The 25858-nt window shown below is 45.2% G+C and overlaps 2 protein-coding genes across 5 annotated transcripts in view; one reads left to right on the plus strand and one right to left on the minus strand.

The window, feature by feature from the left end:
- Positions 1 to 25858, plus strand: part of far1 (fatty acyl CoA reductase 1) — a 153971-nt gene that overhangs the window by 71920 nt on the left and 56193 nt on the right. For 2 of the 4 annotated variants that reach the window (XM_072466198.1, XM_072466197.1), the window contains exons 3-7: positions 4692 to 4867; positions 7221 to 7400; positions 8515 to 8692; positions 9570 to 9614; positions 11615 to 11742. In XM_072466198.1, coding sequence (XP_072322299.1) covers positions 4692 to 4867; positions 7221 to 7400; positions 8515 to 8692; positions 9570 to 9614; positions 11615 to 11742 — 707 coding nt within the window. The remainder of the gene's footprint in view (positions 1 to 4691; positions 4868 to 7220; positions 7401 to 8514; positions 8693 to 9569; positions 9615 to 11614; positions 11743 to 25858) is intronic. The other 2 variants (XM_072466200.1, XM_072466199.1) reach the window with 1 other exon arrangement.
- LOC140384470 (endoplasmic reticulum-Golgi intermediate compartment protein 2-like) overlaps positions 7406 to 25858 on the minus strand; it is a 181832-nt gene continuing 163379 nt past the window's right edge. Inside the window, exon 13 of the mRNA XM_072466201.1 lies at positions 7406 to 7555. Coding sequence (XP_072322302.1) covers positions 7483 to 7555 — 73 coding nt within the window. The 3' untranslated portion in view covers positions 7406 to 7482. The remainder of the gene's footprint in view (positions 7556 to 25858) is intronic.

The raw sequence follows: 25858 nt of genomic DNA on the forward strand, positions 1-25858 counted from the left end.
ATGTACTTTTTGGGAAAGCATACGGCTATTAATCAGGTTTTTTTTGTTCCATGTTTTGTTCGTCACAGTTAACTGTTCTTGTGTTTGCATTTCAGTTGCAACCCGAGTGTTACACAATTGATCCAGAATTGTCTTTGAGGATAGACACACCCATCTATTTTGGGCATGGCTCCTCATGACCTTATGGAGACTAAGACTTTCAATGTAAATTTATATGCCCTTATATGTATCAGGAATGCACAGGCAAATACAATTGCCTGGATTCTTACAAGAAGAGCTTGAGCAAGGTCCTAATAGGGTCTGGACTGGTTAATGGCTGAACTTCTGAACAGTCAGCACTTCAGACTACCTGTGAGCCACACCGTAGGAGATCTGCCATTGATGTTTGTGCTAGCAAGCTCCCAAGTTGGGTGTCACCTACTCAGAGCTTCCTATCTTTTCCTTCCCACTCTTCAAACAATCTTTTGCTCTTGCTGTTTCATTTTAAAAAGAAAAGCAGGAATACCTATGCGTGTGCTGATTTTCCTCTTAACCCCCTCCCTGACGTTCCCCTCCCTTTCTGAACTGGCAAACCATTTTTTCAGCACAGTAATATTTTTGAAGGGTTTCCATCTCAGTCAGATGAGCACAATTTTTAATGTTTGAGGATAAATAATTTTTTTCAGTTTTTATTCCTGTGTATTCATTATTCACCTCCTGTAGTTGGTAATCTACTTGTAGGTTGCACCACGAATTGAACAATTAAGTGCAATCGTATTTAGGGCTATATTTAACTGTAAATTTACCCGTGCATTTCCAAAATGTGGCAAATTTTTTAAAAAAGCTGTGAAACTTTTAAAACCTCCCAACGTTTTTCATAAGGGAAAGGATTGTATATTATATTGTATTAATATCAGGAATTAGGAGTAGCAGGAGGCCATTCAGCAACTACCCCTTCCAACCAAGCTCGCTCCGCTATTCAGTAGGATCACATCAGTTCCATTTTCCATCCTCCATGTCACTTGATCAACACATCTAATAATCTAACATTGCAGCCTTAGAAACACCAATTGTCCCCCAGCATCCATAGCCTTTTGAGGAGAGAATTCCAATTTTTTATTACCCTTTGTTTGGAAAAAGGGCATCCTGCATTTGTTCTTGAATGGATTGGTTCTCATGTCCCCAGTTTTTAATTCTTCCACAAGAATGTTCAAGTAACTGCCGGTATGAATCCAGTTGGCACCAATTATGGTGGACAGAAAAGAGAAACCCAGGGCTTTGAATTGAGCAGTGTTTGGACAAGTTCCAAAGTGCTGCAATTATCAGATTGCAAAGACATCTGTTTGTCATAAATTGGAGCCTTGCATATAAAATGACTTCTACAATAATGCCTTCCTTAACAGCACAATTTAATAGTTCATAAATATTTCAGTAACTTAATTTGTATCATGTCATAACACACTAAAAGTCCAAAGGCGCTACACATGGGAATAATGGTGCCCTGCAAACAGTAGAATTAGAGAGGTGCCCAACTGTTAGCTGCTAAATTGGTATTTGGTACTGCGTATGCTTGGCATTGGTTGATTAATCCTGGTCTCATATGAACATACAAATCAGGAGAAGGAGGCCACTTGGCCACTCAAGCCTGTGGTGCCATTCAATAAGATGATTGCTGATCTAAATTTAAGCTTCACATTCCTGCTGACCACCCCCCCCACTCCCCGATAACCCTTTCACCCCCTTACTTATCAAAATCTATTGATTTCTGCCTTAAAAATATTCATTCGCCTCAACCACCTTTTGAGGAAGAGAATTCCAAAGTATTTCAACCGCCTGAGAGAGAAAAAAATGTCCTCATCTGTCTTAAATGGGTGACCTCTTATTTTTAAACTGTAGCCCCTAGTTCTAGATTCTCCCACAAGAGGAAACAACCTCTCTACATCCACCCTGTCAATTCCCCCCAGGATCCTCTGTTTCAATCAAGTTGTCTCTTCTAAACTTCAGTGGATATAAGTGTAGCCTGCCTAACCTTTCCTCATAAGACAACCTGCCTTCCCAAGCATTAATCTAGTAAGCCTTCTCTGAATTGGAGACCAATACAGTCCAGTTTCCTGTACGCTTTCTGTTGTCTTAAAAATTCTTCATACATTTATAAACTTCTGAACAGCTTTTGGATTTCTTTGTAGTGGATCTCATTCCAGGATATGAAGTCTCATAATGATATGTTCTCAACCAAGTGATCATTTTGGCCACTCTATTGGTCTGGTTTCGATTTCTGTATCAGGGCACTTAACTGCTCATTACTCCTTGGCTCTGTGAGGTGCATTTATAATACCCGAAATGCTAGTGGCCTTTTTATCTACCTGCACTCCATTTTTAAGGGAATTATTCTGTTTGATTATGTGCATCTACATTGCTTTGCATCTTTTAGATGTAGTGTACATTTCCTTTTTGTCTACTTTTTAGATGCATAATCATCACACTATACAGCATTGTTCCCATTCTGTTGCTATGACTTTGTCCTCCTAAAAGTGTTTCATAACTTCAGGATGTTCCAAAATTTAATCTGAGCCAATTGTACAGCCGAGCTTCAAGGTAATTTGTTGAAGAAAACATTTGTTTTGAGATAGCCCCTTTCACGATCGTGTCAAATCTCTTCACAGTTAATGAAACACTTCTTAATGTGCAACACTGTAGTAATGTGATCTAGAAACTTGAAATTGTCCAAAGCTCTGCAACCCTCATTCTAATTCAGGCAAAATCCCATCACCTCCATTCTTATTGACCGACATTGGCTTCTGCTCCGGCAGTTTTAAAATTCTCATCCTAGTTTGCTGATTCCTCCTTGATCTCACGTGCTATCTCTGTAATTCCCTCCGGAACCTACAATCTTCCATGCCTTTACTCCTCCAATCCTGGCCTCTTGAGTACCCCATTTTTAATTGCTCTACCATCATCAGTTATGCCTTCAACTGAATAGAACCTCAGTTATGGAATTCCCTCCAAATCTTACTGTCTCTCCAAGCTCTCTTTCCTCCTTTTAAATGATGTTTAAAGCAAAGCTCTTTGACCAACAGCCCTAATATTTCAAAAGTGTCAAACACTTCCTGTGAAGTGTTTTAGGGTGGTTTACTGTGCTAAAGGCCCTATATAAACACACGGTTTTTTCATAAGACCATAAGGCATAGGCCACTCAGCACATCGAGTCTGCTCCGCCATTCAATCATTGTTGATATTTTTCTCATCCCCATTCTCCTGCCTTCTCCCCATAACCCCTGATCTCCTTATTAATCAAAAACCTATCTATCTCTATCTTAAAGACACTCAGTTATTTGGCCTCCACAGCCTTCTGCGGCAAAGAGTTCCACAGATTCACCATCCTCTGGCTGAAGAAATTCCCCCTCATCTCTGTTTTAAAGGATCGTCCCTTTAGTCTGAGATTGTGTCCTCTGCTTGTAGTTTTTCCTATAAGTAGAAACATCCTCTCCACCTCTACCCAGGCCTCGCAGTATCCTGTAAGTTTAAATAAGATCCCCCGCTCATGCTTCTAAACTCCAATGAGTACGGACCCAGAGTCCTCAACCGTTCCTCATATCACAAGCTATTCATTCCAGGGATCATTCTTGTGAACTTCCTCTGGACCCTTTCCACGGCCAGCACATCCTTCCTTAGATACGGGGCCCAAAACTGCTCACAATACTCCAAATGGGGTCTGACCAGAGCCTTAGACAGCCTCAGAAGTACATCCCTGCTCTTGCATTCTAGCCCTCTCGACATGAATGCTAACATTGCATTTGCCTTCCTAACTGCCGACTGAACCTGCAAATCAACCTGAAGAGAAACATGTACAAGTACTTCCAAGTTCCTTTGTGCTTCTGATTTCCTCAGCATCTTTCTATTTAGAAAATAGCCTATGCCTCCATTTCTCTTTCCAAAGTGCATAACCTCACACTATTCCGTATTGTATTCCATCTGCCACTTCTTTGCCCACTCTCCTAGCCTGTCCAAGTCCTTCTGCAGCCCACCTGCTTCCTCGATACTACCTGCCCCTCTACAAATCTTTGTAACATCTGCAAACTTAGCAATAGTGCCTTCAGTTCTTCCTTCCAGATCATGTGGGAAATGCGTCACCAATTTGTGCACATGGTCCCACAAACAGTAATCACAAAAAGGACCAGATAATCTGGTTTAGTTACATTGGTTAATGAATAAATATTGGCCTAGACACTGGGAGAATGTACCTGCTCCTTTGCGAATTGTATCATTTCCACATGAGCAATGTCTCAATATTACATCCCATTCGAAAGATGAGATTGAACAGAGCAGCACTTCCTTAGTATTCTACTGAAATAATGAACTTGCTTGTGCACATCTCTTATGGGATTTGAACACACAATCTTCTGATTCCGGAGTGTTCTCACTGAGCCTCTCTATATTTTTGCTCAGTGACTATTATTTTAATTACCTTTTTCCATAGCTGGAGTTAATGCTTTGTTAATTTTTTTAAAATTATGATATACTTCTGAAGTAATGTTTGCCTTGGTTCTAAGTAGTATATTCCCAAACTGCACCATTTTAATTAAGAATAAGTGCTGTGTAGTTATAATATGCTGTTTATCCACTGAATATGTTAGCTATCATAAGGGTGCGGTTGCAATACTTATTCTACCAATCATCTGATGTAGTTTTATTATCTTTTGTTCCCTCTGTAGCTTTTTGACAGACTGCGAGATGAACAGCCAGATTTCAAAGAGAAGATTGTAGCAGTAAGCAGTGAATTGACCCAGCCAGAGCTTGGGCTTAGTCAGGCTGACAAGGAACTCCTGACATCCTGCATTAATGTAGTCTTTCACTGTGCAGCCACTGTACGCTTCAATGAAACCTTGAAGTAGGTGTTTGCATTTTAAAAAATGTACCTTTGTACTTGATAATTCACTAGTGCTGGACATTGCTGGCAAGGTCAATGTTTATTTATTGCTACATTATACCTTCAGAAAGTGATAATAAACCACTGCAGTCTGCAAGCGATCCTGCAGCACTGTTGAGGGGATGGAATTCCAGGATTTTGACCCAGCAACCATGAAGGATTGACTGATGTCTGTCCAAGAGTATATGGGGTGTGACTTGGGTGAGAACTTGGAGGTAGTGGTTGTCCACTATGCCTCTACCCTTGTATTTCACAGTGCTAAAGGTTGGTTTGGGAGGGCACTGCACCGTTGAGACTTGGTGCATGCTGGCTGTGTGACACAGTGGAATGGGCAATCTGAAATTGCTGGACCTACATTCCTGCATATTTCATGGCGGCACAAAGGCACAGTGGTTAGCACTGTTGCCTTACAGCGCCGAGGACCCGGGTTCAATCCCAGCCCTGGGTCACTGTCCGTGTGGAGTTTGCACATTCTCCCAGTGTCTGCGTGGGTCTCACCCCCACAACCCAAAAGAATGTGCAGGGTAGGTGGTTTGGCCATACTAATTTGCCTCTTAATTGGGGGAAAACAAAAATTCCTTCTGTGCAAAGTAATTTGGGAGCTTGTTTTAATGAGCAATAACATTGTTAGCCTAATAAAACTTAAGCAGCACAGTTCTCTTCAAGCTACCGATATTGCGGGAATGTCTCCAGTGCCTGCTATATGGTCTCATGCAGTGTAAGGCAGCACAGTTTCAAATATTACCAACCTTGGTGAATCTGGCAAATGCTTTGACAGTAGCACTACCTGTGCAATAAGCTGGCTGCCCTGATGCAGTACAGTAGTTGATTTATATGACTCACTGCTTTTCCCTTGTGCAATTTCCTATTACCACCCTACTTGCCTTTATTGGACTGAATTAATTTTAAAAAGTCAGCAAGACAATATTTGATTTGATGTGAAAACCGGTATTATCAAGTTGATTGTTTGTTGAATAGGTTCAATCTTCTTTTGTACATTTACTGGGATATAGTGAATGAAATTCACAGCACGGTAGCATGGTGGTTAGCACAATTGCTTCACAGCTCCAGGGTCCCAGGTTCGATTCCGGCTTGGGTCACTGTCTGTGTGGAGTCTGCACATCCTCCCCGTGTGTGCGTGGGTTTCCTCCGGGTGCTCCGGTTTCCTCCCACAGTCCAAAGATGTGCAGGTTAGGTGGATTGGCCATGATAAATTGCCCTTAGTTTCAAAATTGCCCTTAGTGTTGGGTGGGATTACTGGGTTATGGGGATAGGGTGGAGGTGTTGACCTTGGGTAGGGTGCTCTTTCAAAGAGCCGGTGCAGACTCGATGGGCCGAATGGCCTCCTTCTGCACTGTAAATTCTATGACATTTTCTTTACAAAAACCAGGAACAGCTGTTTGTTGTGATTCTAACATAGTGGTGCCTTTAAGAAAGCTAAATACAATTGAGGAAGGCTTGGAAATGTCCTGCTATCTCGCCTTATAGATTGTCCTCTGATTGGAAAACCAGCCATCAGCGTGTCAACTTGTAACTGCTGTCATTTATTGATACTTTATCAAAAACGATACTTATGTAAGGGAGTTTCCATTCACCTGTCTGAGGAGAGTGAGCAGTTTCACAGCTCTGACTTTTCGCCAACTCTTGCATCCATCTGAGTGGAAATTTTATTTTCGAATGAGCCAGTACTTAACATTGTTGTCTAGTCCAACTTCGTAAACTATGATATTTTATCTGTAATAATGACATAACATCACTTCAAAATTTTGGAATAGAGTGTGCAGATCTATTATAGTCAAATTTAATAGATTTACAAGAAAATGACGTGTGTATTATGTTTAGAATCTTTTCAGATATTTATTCCAAAAAGTGGTGACTTTAAAACCGTGTCTCATGACATAAAATATATTCAACAGGCTGCCTGTAGATAAATGTTACCCACATTTGAGTGGCTGGTAAACAGCTTGTTGTTTACATTAAACAAGTTTATAGTTCTAGTGACCTACCTAAGGTCACTGTGGCAGGATACTTGGCTGATTCTTCCTTGTGCCTTCTGTGCAATAAAATTCTACATCCAAGAACTTTGATGCGTATCTCTTTTGCTTGTACTCAAATAGTTTTGAGATTGGGGTGTACTTACAATTTTTTTTCATTTTTACAATTTAAAATAAACTGATGGGAGATGAAATGTGAGACAAAGCCCTATCTTCTAATAAGCCTACTTTGTAAAGAATTGCCCAGTGCTCTTAAGCATCGGAATTTTGGCATGATGGATGTCGGGCATCTGATGACAATCTTTGTTCTTCCCTTACAGAGATGCAATGCAACTGAATGTGGTCGCTACCCGCCAACTTATTGCATTTGCACAGCTGATGAAGAAGCTTGAGGTCTTCATTCATGTTTCCACCGCATATGCGCACTGCAATCGCAAACATATTGAGGAAGTCATTTATCCACCTCCAGTTGATCCTAAAAAATTGATTGAAGCTCTGGAGTACGTTGCCGTCTTATTTCTTTACTTCACTATATTTATAAAAAATAATTAGTTCTCATTGATTTCTGCAAAGTAGATCAGTTCATTTAGTCGTTACAATTTCCTTCCCTCTCGCGTTGTCCAAAAAGGTTTCAACAGCTATTCGAAGTAGCTTTCTGTAGATGCAAAGAATATTGGATTATAAATTGCTTTTAGCTGATAGCTTTTATTAAAAAAGGACGGCATGCTAACACAGGAGATTAGCACTGCTGCCTCACAGCGTCAGCGACCTGTTTTAAAACTTTTTTTAGAGTACCCAATTATTTTTTTTTCCCAATTAAAGGGCAATTTAGTGTGACCAATCCACCTAACCTGCACATCTTTGGGTTGTGGGGATGAAACCCACGCAGACATGGTGAGAATGTGCAAACTCCACACGGACAGTGACCCAGGGCTGGGATTCAAACCCGGGTCCTCAGCTCCGCTGTCCCAGTGCTGACCACTGCGCCACATGCCGCCCCTGCGACCCGGGTTTGATTCCAGCCTTGGGCGACTGTCTGTGTGGAGTTTGCTTCCCGGTGTTTGCGTGGGTTTCCTCCGGGTGCTCTAGTTTCCTTCCACAGTAAAAGATGTGCCGATTAGGTGGATTGGCCATGCTAAGTTACCCCTTAGTGTCCAAGGGTGTGCATATTGGGTGGAATGATGGGAATTGTGTGGGGAGTGGGTCTAGGTAGGGTGCTCTTTTGGAGGGTTGGTGCAGACTTGACGGGTCGAATGGCCTCCTGCAATGTAGGCATTCTATGGATTGTCAGATGCAGCTAAGTACTAAATTGCAACACACTTGTGTTCCTGCACCTTTTGGATTTTTAGTTATAATAATTAGTCTGTGCAACTTTGTATTCTGCTAAATGGAGTACTTGCATGTTCTCTCACGAACTTCATTTGTTGCAGTCGTGTTCTTTCTATAACTGTTTGAACTTGTAAGGTTAATTTCAGTGGGATTGGTGATTCATGTAAATGGGCCTCTTGATAAGTAATGAGTGCTTCTGATGTTTACTTTTGAATATAATTCAAATGTAGGCTGTTAGTTATTTTTGAAGGCTTTGCATTTTTCACTGTTATAAATTTTTCATAGGTGGATGGATGATAGTCTCGTTCAGGATATTACAAGAAAGCTCATTGGCGAGAGACCAAACACATACACCTATACTAAAGCCATGGCAGAATATGTTGTACAGCAAGAATGTGGAAACTTAAATGTTGCAATTGTCAGACCTTCTATTGTGGGAGCCAGCTGGAAGGAACCATTTCCTGTAAGTTTCGGAGTAATTTCTTAAAGGTTTAGACAGCAAAAATTTGAATACAGGTAACCAGGTTAAATGTTGTAAAATATCCCATGTGTCTCATTGAAGAGATTTAGACAAAATTTGATACTGAACTGAAGTGGGAGAGGGTAGGACAGTTTGGTCAAAGAGATAGATTTCACGGAGTGTCTTAAAGGAAGAGAGTGCCATAGTGGCAGACATGTTTAAGGCAGAAATTTTAAAGTTCAGGGAGGGAAGGCATTGTAGCCAATGGTGTGAAGGAAATCTGAATGATAGACATGCTGCAAAACAGGGATGCCTAAGAATTGTGTTTTGCGCAGCTGAGACAAAAAAAATCATAGAGCCTTGCAAAGCTCATTCAAAGCTTTAATCCATGTTGCTGTTAATGTGCATATATCATGTATTACAGATCTTCGTGCTCGGATTTGACAACCAATTAGGCACTATGTACAGCCATTTCTAAGACCAAAGCAGCAAGTGAGAAAGAAAAGTCAGTTCAGTTGCCTGGGCTTTATGGGTCAGATTGCCAAAGCATGAGCTCTACGTCCAGCCCAATGGCTCTGTACATTTGTGCAGTCACATTTTCAGGATTTGATGGAAATTGACCAGTTGACACTAGGTTAATCTCGCTGTGCCAGAGTAGTACAACCTGTTGTTGCCCAGGTTCCAGTATTTTAATGTTTTATGGATTTAAGAAGACTATTATGTTCCTTTTGCCCCTTTCTGATATTGAAGGGTTTTTCAATAATCATTATGGTGAAGTTTAGGGGATGATGTTTAATCAGATGCACACTATATTAAATGTGAGCATGTTCTAAACAATTTAAACTCTTTTCACCTCCTTTCTTTTGTCTTTGGTAAATAGGGTTGGATTGATAATTTCAATGGACCTAGTGGGCTTTTCATTGCTGTAAGTAATATTAATTTATGTTGTCTCCTTGACGCTCGCATCTTTTACATAAAACAGACTATCCATTGCGTACTGTCTTCAGTTACAAAATAAAGTGCTTGAATCTTATAACTCAATACCCTATTTGCTAATGCTGCCATCTAATATCCATTTCAGTACATCAGCTACTGTGCTGGTGTTACTTCACAGTGCAGGTCCTGGTGATCAGGGTTGTAATACAGGGGCCGAGGCGAATGCTCTGGGACATGGGTTCAAATCCCATCATGGCAGCTGGTGGAATTTAAATTCAATTAAAATAAAATCTGGAATGAAAAGCTAGTCTCAGTACTAGTGACCATGAAACCATTGTCGGTTGCTGTAAAAGCCCATCCGTTTCACTAATGTCCTTCAGGGAAGGAAATCTGCCATCCTTGCCTGGTCCGGCCAACATTCCAGGTAATTCCAGACGCACAACAATGTGGTTGATCCTTAGCTGCCCTCTGAAATGGCCTATCAAGCCACTCTGTTTAAGGGCAATTGGGGATGGACAGCAAATGCTAGCCTTTATTTGATATCTTTGTTTCACTATAGAATCTGGCAGTAACCCGTTAAAAGCTATGAAATGTTTTAGAACTAGCTAACATGAAGATTGCATTGCCTTCGTGAATTATCTGAAATGAATAGAAACAGAATCAATAATGCCACATTAATTAGACTAGGACATGGTCAATTTAATTATGAAGTTTCTTCAGCCATCTTTATTAGATATGTATAAAGACAAGTTGCCCGTATTATTTTTCTAATGCTTATTTCTTTCCCTGGGCTAATGGGTGCAATGCAGAAGGTCGGAGTCTGCTTTCATGGTGCTGCAAGTGACTGCACAGACATGGTTCTCTGCCCCAATGATCAATCTCCTATGATGTGAACTACTACTGCAAGCCAAGCTTTGCGATGTTTCACTGTGCATCTAGCATTGGGGATTGAGCTTGGCCCTGTCCTTGGGCACCGCGTGTGAGCTGATTGTTTTTGCCTAATTTGTCCCAGTTTGGATATACGTCTTTCTATTGCTGAATACAAAACCTGGGTTGTACCACGCCTGGAGAATTGTGAGGTGCTCAGGGCCTTGCGAAGGATATATTGGCCTTGGAGGAAGTGCAGCATAGATTTATCAGAATGTCTGGACACCAAGGGTGAAATCTTGGGGGAATTAATCTCTCAAACTATGTTTGTATTCTTTGCAGTTTGGGGGGGGGGGGGCGAGGTTCAGGCTGATTTGAATGAAGTTTTCAAGATATTGACAGGAACAGTGAGAGAAAAAAAACTATTTCCACTGGTTGTGGAGTCCAGGAGTAGTGGGAATCATCTACAAATTAGTCAGTCTTTTCAGGCTGGTAGAAATTTGGAACTCCTTTCTGCAAACCCTAATTGATACTACATCAATTTTAAAACTCATTGATCGATAAGATATTAATGGACATATGGTAGAGGTGAGTGTTTGGAGTTAGGTCGTGGATAAGTCATGTTCTCAGTGAATGGTAGTCCAGGCTTGAAGGCCAAATGGCCTACTCCTGTTCATATGGTGCCGAATTTTCTTCAGTTTTACGTTTTGTTTGTTGAAAGCTATGCAATCAAAACATTCAAACACCCTTGATGCTGAGTGCACTTCCAGGAATGCTGCTAAAATTCACCTGACATTAAATATATAATTATTCAAACGCTACCATTGTATTAATAACACAAGTACCAGCTTCTTGCTCGTATGCTCCCACCACAGAGCCTCACTAGCTATGGGCACACAACAGAAAATTGTGCACAACTCTTATCTCAAATCATGCACTTGCGTAGGTGATGTGCCTTTACAACTGCTGTTCTGTTACATTTTAAAAGAACAACATTCAGCAGTTGTAAACTTCGCTGTGCTAATGCAGCACTATTGACTAGTAACAATATTATAAGTTTGAGTATAAGAGCTTCAGAATCATGCTTTATTTAACCTCCCCTGTATCTGGTTGATTTTTCAGGCTGGAAAAGGAATCCTTCGCACAATGAGAGCGTCAAACAGTGCAGTGGCAGATCTGATTCCAGTGGATGTGGTTATAAACATGACTCTGGCAGCAGCATGGTATTCGGGTGTTCATAGGTACAGCAGGTGACTCCTCTTAAACTTGATGTGGCTACTGCAGCTTTAATGGGGAAATTAATTCCGTGGCATGTATTCCCTGCTTGCCCCATCTTGTGTCGGGGGAAAGCAATGGGTTTTGTGCGTGTTAAATACTAAGCCTTGGGAGGTTTGCCATTTCGTGCCTCCTTACCACCGGTATATGGCAAGGTAATTTAGCCTTTTGAGCTTATTCTTACAATCATTTAGATCGTGGTTGACCTGTATCTTATCTCCATCAACCTACCTTGCTTCTGTAACCCTTAATAGCTTGGCTTCATAGAATTTTGAGCCTCTCAATAAAAGATTTTTACCTCCAACCGTTACAGCTTTTTGAGGAAGATATTTCCACTGCACTTTGTGTGAAGTGCATCCTGACTTCACTCCGAATGGCCTAGCTTTAATTTTAAGGTTATGCCCCCTTGTTCAGGGCTCCCAAGCAGAGGAAATAGTTTCTGTGTCAATGCTGCCAACTCCTCCTATCATCCTAAACCTCATCTAGATTGCACCTTTATCAAGGGAATATAAACCTAGTTGATACAGCCTGCATTAACACTTTTAATCCCATAAGAAATTGAAGCAGGAGTCTGCTCCGCTATTTAGTATGAGCATGGCTGATCTTCCGCTTCAACTCCACTTGACGCCTGATCCCCATATCCCTTAATTCCCTGAGAGACAAAATGTCTCTGTCTCAATCTTCAACATATTTGACAATGGAACATCCACAATCCGACGGGGTAGAGAATTCCAAGGATTCACAATCCTTTGATTTAAAAAAAAATAAAAATAAATTTAGAGTACCCAACTATTTTTTTTTCCAATTAAGGGGCAATTTAGCGTGGCCAATAAACTTAGCCTACAGATCTTTGGGATGTGGGGGTGAGACCCACGCAAGCACAGGGAGAATGTGCAAACTCCACACTGACCATGACCCAGGGCCGGAATCGAACCTGGGTCCTCAGCACTGAGAGGCAGCAGTGCTAACCACTGTGCCGCCGTTCGTTCTTTTGTTTCCCATTTTTATCCCATTACCCTGAAACTGCCACAATCTCTGACTACCCTGTCAAACTCCTTCAGAATTTTGCATGTCACGGATATAGGTTGAGGCAGTAGATTTTGAACTGAGATGAGAAACAACTTCTCAGAGTGCGGTGAATTTGTGGAACTTGCTGCCCCATAGTGCAGTGGAATGTCAGTCATTAAATGGTTTCAAGAAGGAAATATTCCTGATTTTTTTAAAAACGGGTTAAAGGGATATGAGCAACAGGTGGAGAGGCGGATTTGAGACCAGAAAGAGATCAGGCATGATCTGATTGAATGGCAGAGCAGGCTTGAAGTGCTGAATTGCCTACTTCTCCTAATTCCTATATTTCAGTGAGATCACTTCTAAAGTCCATAGAATATAGGCCCAATTTACTCAGCCTCTTATCCCAGGGACCAATATAGTGAACCTTTGCTGTACCATCTCCAATGCAAGTATGTCCTCCTTTACATATGAAAACCAAAACTGCACACACTACTCCAGATATGGTCTCACCAAAACTCTGTACAATTGTAGCAAGGCATCCTTATTCTCGTACTCCAATTCCCTTGCTACAACGGGCCAACATTCCATTTGCCTTACTAATTGATTACTATACCTTCATGCTAATTTGTTCCTTGTGCATATATACCCAATTCCCTCTGAACATTAACAATTGTAAGTTCCGCCTCTTTTGAAAAGATATTCCACTTTTTTACTCATGACCAAAGTGAATAACTTCACACTTCCCCACATTATACTCTATCTGCCATTTGTTGGCCATTCACTGAGCTTGTCTATATCTCCAATAAAAACAAAGTGTTGAAAAACTCAGGTCTGCCAACATCTGTGGAGCTCTGGAGAAGAGTTTTTTTGGACTTGAAAGGTAACTCTGTTTCTCCCTCTGCAGATGCTGCCAGCCTTCTGACTTTTTCCAGCTCTCCAGCGTCTGCAGTATTTTGCTTTTATATTTCTTTGCAGCCTTTCTGCATTCTCTGCACAGCTTATGTTTCCGCCTAGCTTTGTATCATCTGCAAACGTAGGTACATAACACGGTCTCTTCATCTAAGCATTAATATATACTGTAAATAGCTGAGCCCAATACTGATCCTTGCGGCACTCCTGTGGTCACAGCCTGCCAACTTGAAAGTGTCCTATTTATCCTTGTTACTTGCTGTCTGTTAACCAGTGCTCTTATCAAGGTTAATGTCGTACCCCTAACGCAATGAACCCTTATTGTTTTCATGTATTTTATTCCAAATATATTCAAAAGTACAAAAACACATCAGTAAGATTGTCAACACCCCCACATTTCGTGCAATCTTTCCCCCTTTTCACCCCCCCCCCCCCCCCCCCCCCCCACAACAAACAATTCCTCAAACATTGTCATGAAGTGTCTCAAAGCCCTCTGCTGATCCCCTCAACTTAAGCTTGATCTTTTCCAGCCGAAGGAATTCATTCTGGTTCCCCCGCCAGGCCGCCATTCGCTGCGGCGTTGCTGACTGCCAATCCAACAATATCCTTCACCGAGCAATTAGAGAGGCACAGGCCACGGCATCGGCCCTCCCCTCCATTCGCTCCGGCATTTCCGATACCACAAAGATCACCACCATTAGGTCCGGCCTGACCTCTACCTCCACAATCTTCAATAGTGTCCTGAATAACGCCTCCCAGTATCTCTCCAACTTCTCACAGCTGCAGAACATGGGAGCATGGTTTGCTGGCCCTCGCCCACACTTCTCACACTTGTCTACCTGCCCTGTAAGAACCCACTCTTCCACGCCCGAGTCATCTGGACCCTGTGCACTACCTTAAATTGAATCAAGCGCACGAGGAGGTCAAATTTATTTTACGCACCGCCTCTTCACACTTCCCATCCTATCTCTCTCTTCCCCCCCAACTCCTCTTATTTATTCTGGACCTCCTGCCCACCCCCTCCACATCCGGGAGCAGCAACCGCTCCAGGGTATTCTCCAGCAGCATGGGAAACCCTCTACAGTCCTTGCGCACAAAGTCCCTCACTTGCATATACCTGATTCACTTCCCTTCGGCAACTCCACCCTCTCCTGCAGCTCTTCCAGACCTGCAAACTTCTCTTCCAAGTACAAATCCCTCACCCTCACCAGCCCCGCCTCCTCCACTTCCTATACATGCCATCTGTCTTCCCCGACTTAAACCTGTGGATTCCACACAACAGTGTCGGTACCGACATCCCCTCTATCCTAAAGTGTCTCCTCAACTGGACTACTGGGCTCACCGTGTAACTCCTCGATGCCAACGGAAGCAGCGCTGCCACCATGGCTCTCAGGCTGGACCCTCTACAGGACCCCACCTCCATCCTAACCCACTCTGGACCCCCCCCCCCCCCCCCCCCCCTCAACCAGCGTCTCATATTCTCCATATTCGCCACCCAGTAGTAATGCAGCGGGTTTGGTAGCGCCAACCCCTCTTTGTGCCTATGCCTCTGTAACAGGGCCCACTTTACCCTTTGCACCTTCTCCGGCCATATAAGCTTTGAGATCGCTGCGTCCAAGCCTTGGGGATGAACATCGGCAGGATCTGGAATACAAACAGGAACCTCGGCAGCACGTTCATCTTGATCACCTGGACCCTCCCCGCCAGTGTCAGGCCCAGAGTATCCCACCTCCCCAAAATCCCCCCTAACCTTCTCCACCAATGTTGTCAGGTTCCACTTGTGCATTGTCGACCACTTCTCCTGTCATCTGGATCCCCAGATACCTTACCTATTCCTGGGTACCCTAAATGGCAGTGCCCCAGATTGGTTCCCTGACCCGCTGTATTCACCGGAAACACCTCACACTTTCCGACATTCAACTTGTACCAAGAGAAGGCCCCGAACCCCTCCAGTATGCCCATAATTATCCCCATACTCTGCAGCTGGTTCGACACGAACAGCAACAGGTCATCTGCATAAGCGACACCCGGTGTTCCCTACTCCCCCTCACAATCCCCTGCCACTCCACTGACCCCCTAAGAGCCATTGCCAAGGGCTCTATCGTCAGCACAAACAACAGAGGCAATAGTGGCCACCCCTGCCTCGTTCCCCTATGTAACCCAAAACGACATGAACTCATCTCATTTGTCCATACACTCGCCACCGCGGCCACGTACAACAGCCGCATTGATGCCACAAACTTCGAGCCAAACAAGAACCATTGCAGGATCTCAATAAGGTACGTCCACTACACTAGGGCAAAAGACTTCCCCGCATCCATAGAGACCACCACCTCAGGTACCCACACCTCCGGAGTCACAATCATGTTTAACAACCTCCTGATATCACTGGAGAGCTGCCTGCCCTATACGAAGCCCATTTGGTCCTCAACGACCACCCACGGAACACACCCTCCATCCTCCCCGCCACTAACTTGGCCAACGCTTTCACACCCGTGTTTAGCAGTGAAATGGGTCCATATGACCCACACTCCCAACAGGTCCTTCCCCTTCTTCAGGATTAATGTAATCTATGCCTGTGTCAATGTCTCCGGTAGCTCCCCCTTCTCCAGCGCCTCGCTAAACATCAGCAAATGTGGCGTCAACTCCGTTAGAACTCCGGCAGGTAGCCGTCCGGCCCGGGGCCTTCCCCGACTTCATCCTCATGGTATCCATCACCTTCCTCAGCCCTAATGGCTCCTTCATCACCTGCCTCCTGTCTTCTTCCAGCCTTGGGAACTCCAGCTCATCCAAAAATTGCCCTCTATCTCCTTACCACCCGGCTCAGTCCTGAGCAACTTCTCATAATACTTCTGCAGACAGACCAATCCCTGCAAGCAAACTCCGAGACCAGAGACACCTTTACCAGCCCGCTCAGTCCCCGTACATTCCATGTTAGGAATCTTACCGGAGGTTTATGCCTCCACCCCCGTCTGCCGTCCGCTATCATCCCCTTCCGATTCTACCTCTTTGAATTTTGCCCTGAACAGGGCCCATCCAAGATGGCCCCCTTCTCCGCCCATGACCACCCTCCGCCTCCAACACTGCCATGCTACGTTCCCCCCCCCAGCTCCCTCTCCACTTAGTCACCCCCACGACCACCTCCTCCACCTCACTTCCATTCACCAGCATTACCTGCCAGAGTGGCAGCTCCTGCCCAAAGGCCCCGCCTACCTACCCCTCCTACCGCTTTTCCGTCCTTGGTCTGAGCAAACGGCTCCCTGTGGACCCCACACAAACAAAGAAGCATCCAAAACCACAGGTCACCCCCTCCAAAAAAAAACAGACATGGAGGGTGACAGTTGCCCCCTTACAAACTTATAGCCCCTAACAAACAACGACAAAATTGCCCAACCTCTCATCCTCCACATCTTCCCGCATCTTCCGACCTCTGCTATTCCAGCTCCTCCGCCTCCCATCGACATTCAGTTTTTAAAAATTATAATCTTTATTGTCACAAGTAGGTTTACATTAACACTGCAATGACGTTATTGTGAAAAACCCGTGGTCACCACACTCCGGTGCTTGTTCGGGAGAATTCAGAATGTCCAATTCACCTGACAAGCACGTTTTCAGGACTTGTGGGAGGAAACCGGAGCACCCGGAGAAAACCCACGCAGACACTGGGAGAACGTGCGGAGTCCGCACAGTCAGTGACCCAAGCCGGGAATCGAACCTAGGATCCTGGCGCTGTGAAGCAAATTATGAGAGAAGATTTCAAATCATTTTTTGGAGTAGCATTTGGAAACTCTCATGTGATCATCATCTGGGGTTACTCTGAGGAGAAACCCACAGATACTAATTTGGTTCAGAGCGAAGTCATCTTGACCACAGTTATCTGGTGTAGCCGGGAGTCGAACCTGGGACCCTGGCTCTGTGAATCAACAGTGCTAACCACTGCTACTGTGCCTCCACAATTTATGGTCTCTTATGAAGTCATTGGCCTCTGGCGTTTCAAAATAATACTCCCGACCATCAAACGTTACCCATAGTTTCGCTAGGTACAGTTCCCCAAACCGAATCTGCATTCGGTATAGCACTGCTTTGGCCTTGTTACATTCGACATGCCTCTTAGCCAGCTTCGCACTGATATTTTGGTAAATTCGGACCCAGTTCCCTTCCCATTCGCAGATTCCGCTTCTCCCTGACCCACTGTAGGAACTTCTCCTTCTCCATAAACTTGTGGAGCCTCACAATCACTGCCTGCGGCACACCCTGTCCATCCCTGGAGCCTTGTCCAGCACCCCCTCAGACACCAGCCCCGCCAGCATCCTTGAAACATATTTTGTGGCATTTGTACCTTCCACAGTCTCCGGCATGTTGATGCTAAGCAAATTCTGCTGTCTGGACCTGTTCTCCTCCTCTACTTTTGCCCTTCGTGACTTGCAAACGTCCCCCAGGAGCCCCGCCTCCAACACCACCACCCAATCGCTGTGGTCGGACATTACCTTCTCCATCTCCCGAATCTACGACTCCTGTACCTCGAGGCATTTCTCCACTCGCTCCATTGATCCTTTCAGGGATGCTACCACTCCCTTTGTCTGATCCTTGTGCACCTCCTCTTGTTCTTGGCAGGACTCTTAATAAACGCCATCATCTGCTCCATCTGGCGATATCCAACTTGCAATGTCCCTTCCCTCGCTGCCATCTTCACATTGCTACTGCGCCAAAGGTCTCCAGTTCCTTGGCCAGGTACTTGACCTTTTTTTGCCGGATCTGGTAACCAGCAGACCTGTCATTAACGGGGGATTACACTTTCCTGTCAATACTACCCCACTATTGAGTAAAAAGAGCTCAGACCAGCGCTTTTGAGCCGGAGCTGCCCCGTGTGCGACCTCATTTCATGGCCACCACCAGACGTCCCGCCACGAACCCTTATATTTTGTATTAACATTTTGTGTGGTACCTTATCAAATGCCTTTTGGAAATCAAAGTATGCCACATATACTGCATTCCCTATAGCCGACCAGTCACTTACTCAAAAAAACGCTAATACATTTGTCAAACCCAATTTCCTTTTGTAAAACCATGTTCACTTTATCTGATTTTTCTAAGTGCATTTGAGAGCTTCCTTAATGATCGATTTATCCCAGTATCATTCTGCTGATTTATGCTGTACACCCTCTGTTGCTAACTTTTGGTTGGTTCAATTGGCTCTGTTTTATAACCTTTGCTCTAGAGTCGCCAGGTATCTTTATGATACCGCCACGAGGTTCAAGTTCAAGTACTGATCAATAACTCAACACACCAATTAGTAAGATTCAAATCAAAACACATTTATTATACACAGTAAATCGCTACTCATGCATAAACTCTACTTTCTAGGCTATTTCTATCACTAACAGGCCTATACTTAGCTTCGGACTGGCCCACCAGGTCAGGGGAACAAATGGCCTTTCGTTCAGGTCCTGAGTCTGCAGGATTCAAAAGCTGATATGGACTGGTAGCTAGGAGCGCCTATCTCGTAGCGAGCGTTGACTTGAGACTTACTTGTTTGGAGGCCGCTGGACAGTTCACTCTCAGGGGTTGCTTCGTGTTGCTGAGTGACCCTGTCAAGAAGGACGATTTGAACTTGGGGGGGCTTTGCTTTATAGTCCCCAGGGGCTTCCCGCCCTTTGGGGCGGACCCCGTACCTGGTTCCGAGTGGTTGGACTTCGTTCCAATCACTTGGTTCGATTTCTCCAATGCTGGAGCGGTTCCCTGATCGTTGGGCGGTCTTTAAGTGTCCGTTAACCTCTTTTGTGTTGGCTCCTGCTGGCACCGAGGAGCCTGGCTTGGCCTTGTTTACCTTAAAATGTTTCGATTGTTCCCAGGGATCGCTCATTAATATGTTGATGGCTGCTACATTACAATGCAGATGGCTGCTGGTTTCGGTGCTGTCTGGTTGTTTTGCAGGTTCCAATATACATGATTTTTGTATTTGCTAGTCTTTGCCTGTGTTGGCTGAATTTCCCTTCAGCCTTTGCGGTTCTCCATTTTAAGTCGGGAAGTGGCCAACTCAGGTGGCTACACTCCCTCCTTGTGATCCTAACGCGAAGCGTGAAGGATCACCTAACTGCGTTGTCTTCATTCCCTGACGCGGCGAGCACTCTTCTATGGCCTCTACACTGACCATAACTATGCAAGAAAAAATTTAACTAACATTCTAAGTGGCACTATGTCAAAGCAGGGACATGCATTCCAAAATAAAAAAACGGTACCTCTAACTGTCCTCAATAAACTACACTCAGTCAAACATTCAATCAGATTAACTTCCTAAACAATACAAAATAATAGCAGCATTTACATTTTTCCTGGCTTGGCAGTCAAGCACAGGGTTGTACAATCTTTCCATTTCTTTATTCACAAAAGGAACGCAAACAAATGTCCTTTATTATAGATCGCGGGGGTCAGGCGTCTGGTCATAACCGAAAATAGGGGATCTTATCCTATATACCGGGGTGCGAGCGCGGTCGGCTCTCCTTCGCCATTTTCTCAGTCGAATAGTCTGCACGATGCAGCAGATTATCACCAATACTAGTAGGGATTCTATTAAGTAGGACAGGGAGTACCAGGTTATAAACCTGTCACACCAAGATCGTGTGGTGTCGCTTGTGACTGGGCTCTGGGTGCTATGGGGAAGTGAATCTTCCTGGGGAGATTGGGGTCAGGGGGTTCGCGTTCGCACGCAACCAAATGTTCATTAGGGTGATGAGCAACACTGAGGATGTCCTCATAGTTCTTTTTCTTTCTCTTTTCTCTTCATCTCTTTTCCTGGAGCTTCTGGAGTTCTGTGGGATCAAGCATAGTGTCTGTTACTATCTTGGTTTAATATCTCGTCTATTAGTATGTCTGTCCTTCAGTGCCAATTCTCCCATTACAATTTGTCACCACGTGTGACTCGCTCATTTTTAAAAACAAAACCGAATATTCAGGACAAGACACACTTAAATATACTGAAACAGTGCGAGCCGTCTCGCAGGCTGTGCGATTTACCATCCAAATGTTTGAGGATGTAAATAGCATAGGGTTGGCAACCTAAGGGTCGCCTAAAAGCAAACCAAAACTTTTGAAACAAAAGTGCCGAAATGAGGTGCGTATGGGCCGCGGCGGGTAAGAATTGGGTGGAATCCGCGGGTAGGACGGCGACCAATGCCGTGTGTTCTCTACCCGAGCGTAGCTGACCAGAGGGGGGTTCCCAGGCAGGGCGGGTCCCATGCCGTTTCTCCACTGCCTGAGCAACCGACAAGAACGGTCAAAAATGTAGTCATCGTGGAGGGTTGCCGTATTGGTTGTACCTTTAAATGAGAAGAGGAGTTACGAACGGGGGTCTGGCAAGCTCTCAGCGGTTTCGGCCGATGAGTGTGCTGGCACGTTCTCAAAGGTTTCTGCAGACAAATAAGGCGTGGGGCGGTGGAATTTTTTTTCGATCTTACAAACAACATTTAACAAGACCACTACAAACAACATTAAACAACATGCTGCAGGTTCCATCAGAAAGGACACCCTTTTCTCCCAAGCAGTTCCTTTTTAAAACATCATCTGGACACCTCAGTTATAGGTTGCGAACAGGGTCGCAAAAGGGGTTCTCGCTTTGGGAGTCAGACTCAAAGTCGTCATCTTCTCCCAGATGCCAAACTCTGGAATGTATCAGGGCTGATAGGGCTGCATGGTGGGATTTGGGATCCATCTCGTCGTTCCAGAGGAGCCTGAATGAGTTTTCGCGGTGCCAAAAGGTGGTGTCTAGGTCTGTGGGGACGGAATCGGGGTCATAATCGTAGGGCGGTGGTCTTTGGTGGGGTTTATTGAGGAACGTGATGAGGAAGGGATCACTCGAATCGTGGTCAGATTCGCTGGGTGTGGTTCCTGATGTATGGGGATAGTAGGTGGCGTGCTGTGGCTATTGTCAGTGTCACAGTCGCTAGTGCTGCAGTCTGTGGGCGTTCTGGGGCGGAGTCTATAGCTCGGGGGTGGTGTCGGGGTTGAGTCCGTGGATGTGGTGGACGGGGGGGGGGGTTACGTTGGTTGTGGGCGGGGCGTGGTCTGCTGCGTCGAGCATGACGTGATGTGCGTGGTTCGACTGTGGTCCATATACCTTAAGCTGGTTGATATGGAACCACGCAGTCTTTCCGTTGGGGTACTTAATTTTGTACACTGAGGGCGTACGGACCCGAATATTTAGGTGACAGGAATGTGCTGGGGTTGTATATGGAGAGCATGACTTGCTGTCCTACACTGAACTCAGTCGCATGTACTGTCTTATCGAAACAGGCCTTGCTCTGTTTCTTTTGTGTGCCTAATCGTACCGTGGCTGCTAGCTGAGCCGTTTTAACATTCTCTACCAGTTGTTCTACTGCTTTTTCGTGTGTGAGGGCCGTCACTTCGGGGCTGGTCAAATCTAATCCCAATAAAAATTCTGTGCCTTTCATGGGGCGTCTGGTCATGAGGGTGTGTGGGATGTAACCTGTAGATGTTGAAACCGTATTTCGCAAAAACATCAGCGCAAAAGGGAGGACTGAATCCCAAATGGTGTTTTGCTGGACCATTTTTCGGACGGTAGCTTTTAGGGTCCGATTCATGCGCTCCACGATACCACTTGACTGGGGGTGGTATGCAATGTGGAATTTTAGGGTTAGGGTTCTTGTAAAATGGGAACCTTGGTCGGATTCAATGCTGCGGGGGAGTCCCCATCTCGTAAAGATGTGGTGGGTTAAGATCTTGGCTGTGGTCTTTGCTGTGTTCGTTCTGGATGGGAATGCCTCTACCCATTTTGTAAATGTGTCTATCACAACGAGTACATACTTATAACCATTCCTGCAAGGGGGCAATGGTCCTATAAAATCAATCTGGAGGTTAGTCCAGGGGCCATTAATGGGGCAGGTGTCCGGGTTGTTCTGGGCACAGATAAGGCAATTCTCAACGTAGCGCGTTACGTCTTCTTTTAAACTTGGCCACCAACAGAGCTGCCTGAGGTGGGCTGTAGTGGGATCAATTCCCTGATGTCCATGACTGTCATGGAACAAACAAATGAGCTGATTCCTGTCCTGTTCAGGAACCACATAAAGGGTGTCTTTTAGCACCACACAGTCATGTGTGGTCAGAGCATTTTTAAATCTATCATAGGGTGCTGGGAATCTTCCTTTTAAAATCTCCCTGAGATTGCTGTCCTGCTTCTGGGCCTGCACTAAATCCTCGATATTAGTCTGCGAGACCTGAACTGCATTTACTGGTGCGCTTTCGGGGGGTGTCCAAAAATATCCGTGCTTGGAACCTGCTTTTGCCAGTGCGTCAGCTTTTACATTTCCAGGGGGGGAGGAACGATGGTGACTACGAACTTTAACTATGCCAAAAGTCCTGTTCTGTGCTTGCCCTAAAATGTGACGGACCAGTGAGGCTGAGGGGAGGGGTTTTCCGTCTGCGGAAACAAATCCTCTTGCTTTCCACAGGGGTAGGAACTCTGTAAGGCTGTTGCAGACATAGAGGCTGTCCGAGTATATGTCTGCTGGGCTGGGGAAGGAATCTGGGTGTTCTACAATGTACGCCACGGCAACTAGTTCTGTCACCTGCGCACCTAAGTGTCCTGGAAGTTTTATTGTGATTTCTTCTAGGGCGGGTCCCTGCGCGTCCTCGACATAAATACCGCATCCTGTAATGCGCTTCCCTTCTAATATTGTGGAAGATCCATCTACATATATTCTTATGGGTTCGCACGTGTCTGTGTGCTTGGGGCTCTGGGTTGGACTACCTATCTTTCTGGGGGGTGGGGGGTTCGCAATAAAGGGGCCTGTGTTGTGGTGCGGTGAGATGATTTCACATTCGTGGAGTGTGCCTGGGTATCTGCTAAGAAAGTGTGGGTCTTGGTCCTTTTAACAGTGATGTCCCGTCCCTGCAGAAGATGGGTCCATCTGGCTGCTCTAATTTGGCTGACTGTACCGTCCTTGAGTCGTCCGTCAAGTGAAAGTTGGGTGGGGGTGTGTTCTGTGAGGATTGTGATGGGGTTTAGTCCCGTTATGTAAGAAAAATACTGTACTGCCCAAAAAACTGCGAGCAGGTGCCTTTCACAGGCCGAAAATCCCTGCTCCACATGATCTAAAACTCTGGAGGCATAAGCCACGGGTCTTAACTGTTCATGCCGATCCTGGAGGAGCACGGCCGAAAGGGTGCGGTCGGTGCTAGCTATCTCTGTAGCGTATGGGGAAAGCGGGTCTGGAACTTGTAGTGAGGGGGCTGCAATGAGGGCTCTTTTCAAAGCATCCACAGCATCCGTATGCTGCGGAAGCCATTCCCAAGGGGCTCCTTTCTTTAGGAGGTCTGAGAGGGGTGCTGCCTTGCTGGCGAAACCGTCAATGTGGTTTCGGCAATAGCCAACCAGTCCTAAAAACGACCGGAGGGCTGAAACCTTCTGGGGAAGGGGCAATTTTGCAATCGAGTCAATCCTTTTATGCTCGATCTCGCGTTTACCATGTGTGATAATTGTACCCAGATATATCACCTTTGTTTTCCAAAATCTGGGTCTTTTTGGGGTTTACTTTACAAGCAATTTTGTGTCGGAGTTCCAGGAGTTCGGCCAGAAGCTCGATGTGCTTTGCCTTGGTGTCTGTCTGCAGTAATAGGTCGTCCACATACTGGACCAGACATTCGGGGCGAGAAAATTTTGATAATCCATTTGCCAGCTGTCGGTGGAAAATGGAGGGGGAGTTGTGGAATCCTTGTGGAAGGCATGTCCATGTGTACTGCTGATTTTTAAAAGTGAAGGCAAATTTGTATTGGCACGCTTTTGCCAATGGAATGGACCAGAATCCATTACTGACATCCAAAACTGTAAAGTATTGTGAGTTGAGTCCCTGTTTGAGCATGGTCTTGGGACTTGTGGCTACCGTGGGGGCTGCTGCGGGGGTGACTTTGTTGAGTTCCCGGTAATCGATGGTCAGTCGCCATGATCCATCGGGCTTTCTCACTGGCCAAATCGGGGCATTATTAGTGGAGGCTACTGATCTGAGTATGCCCTGCTCTAATAAGCTGTCGATCACCGTTGCGATTTCTCCCTCTGCCTCTTGGGGAAATCCGTACTGCTTTTGGGGTCCAGGGTCAGGTCCTGTGATTTGAACGGAACCAGTCATCCGGCCACAGTCGTATTTGTGGGTCGCGAATGCTGTCCTGTGCTTCTGCAGAACTGCCCTGACCTGCTTGTCTGTGCTAATCGTGGTCGCGTCAAACCAAAATTCGGCGAATGTGCTAATCTTGTTTGCATATTCTCCTATGGTGAGCGTTGCGGGAGCTCTTGCAGATTTTGCCATTCTCCAAACACATTGATTGACTGCATCGAAGGACAGATTGTGGGAATTCATAAAATCTATGCCTAAAATGTGTTCTGCTGTGTGGGGTAGATCGACTAAAACTATGTGGTGCTTGGTGATGATGTTGCCGATTTGAATGGGTACAGGGGCTGTGATGTGTCCCTGCTGTGAGTGGCCTGTAAAGCCGCTAAGGGTGATGGTGGCTGTAGTGGGCCATGTGTCCTTTTGAAACATGGTGGAGGAATTGATTGTGGTGCGGAACCCTCCTGTGTCCCAGAGAAACTCGATGGGCTGTCCCCGTATCTTTGCTGCAACTACTGGTCGGCCGGACCTATCCCAAAGGGTGTCGCAGACCCAACTGGGGGAGCCCGAACACCGTCAGTCCGTTCCGTTTATGTCCGTCTGATCTGAACGGGTGCTAACGCTATGTATTGGCTTTGTCATGGTTTTATATAGAGTGCCTGTCTGCTGGGCTCTCAGTTGCTTTTGTGGGGCGTTGCATTCTTGTGCAAAGTGTCCTAACTGTCCACAGTTGTAACACTCCTGTGGCTTTTGTGGGGGGCTGTTCATGCCTTCATTTACCCATGCGGGGTTCTGGTATGCCTTAACTGTGTGTATTGTCTGCTTCTGCCTGCTGTTCTTCGGGATTTTTGTTCGTGGGTTTGTTTTGAACAGATTGCTCCCAGGCGCGGGACAATCTTTTTACAACCCATTTCTCATTATGAGCCTCCTCTGAGGGATCATAATTGGCACAAGCTTTTTGTCCTGTTTCTGTGGCATGGGAGATAAGGGCGCTGGTCCATTTGGCCATGTTATCTGGGGACAAATGGGCGTGGTCTAAGTCTCCGAAAACTGC

The sequence above is a fragment of the Scyliorhinus torazame genome, chromosome 10 (assembly GCF_047496885.1).
Source record: "Scyliorhinus torazame isolate Kashiwa2021f chromosome 10, sScyTor2.1, whole genome shotgun sequence".
NCBI classification, from domain to species: domain Eukaryota; kingdom Metazoa; phylum Chordata; class Chondrichthyes; order Carcharhiniformes; family Scyliorhinidae; genus Scyliorhinus; species Scyliorhinus torazame.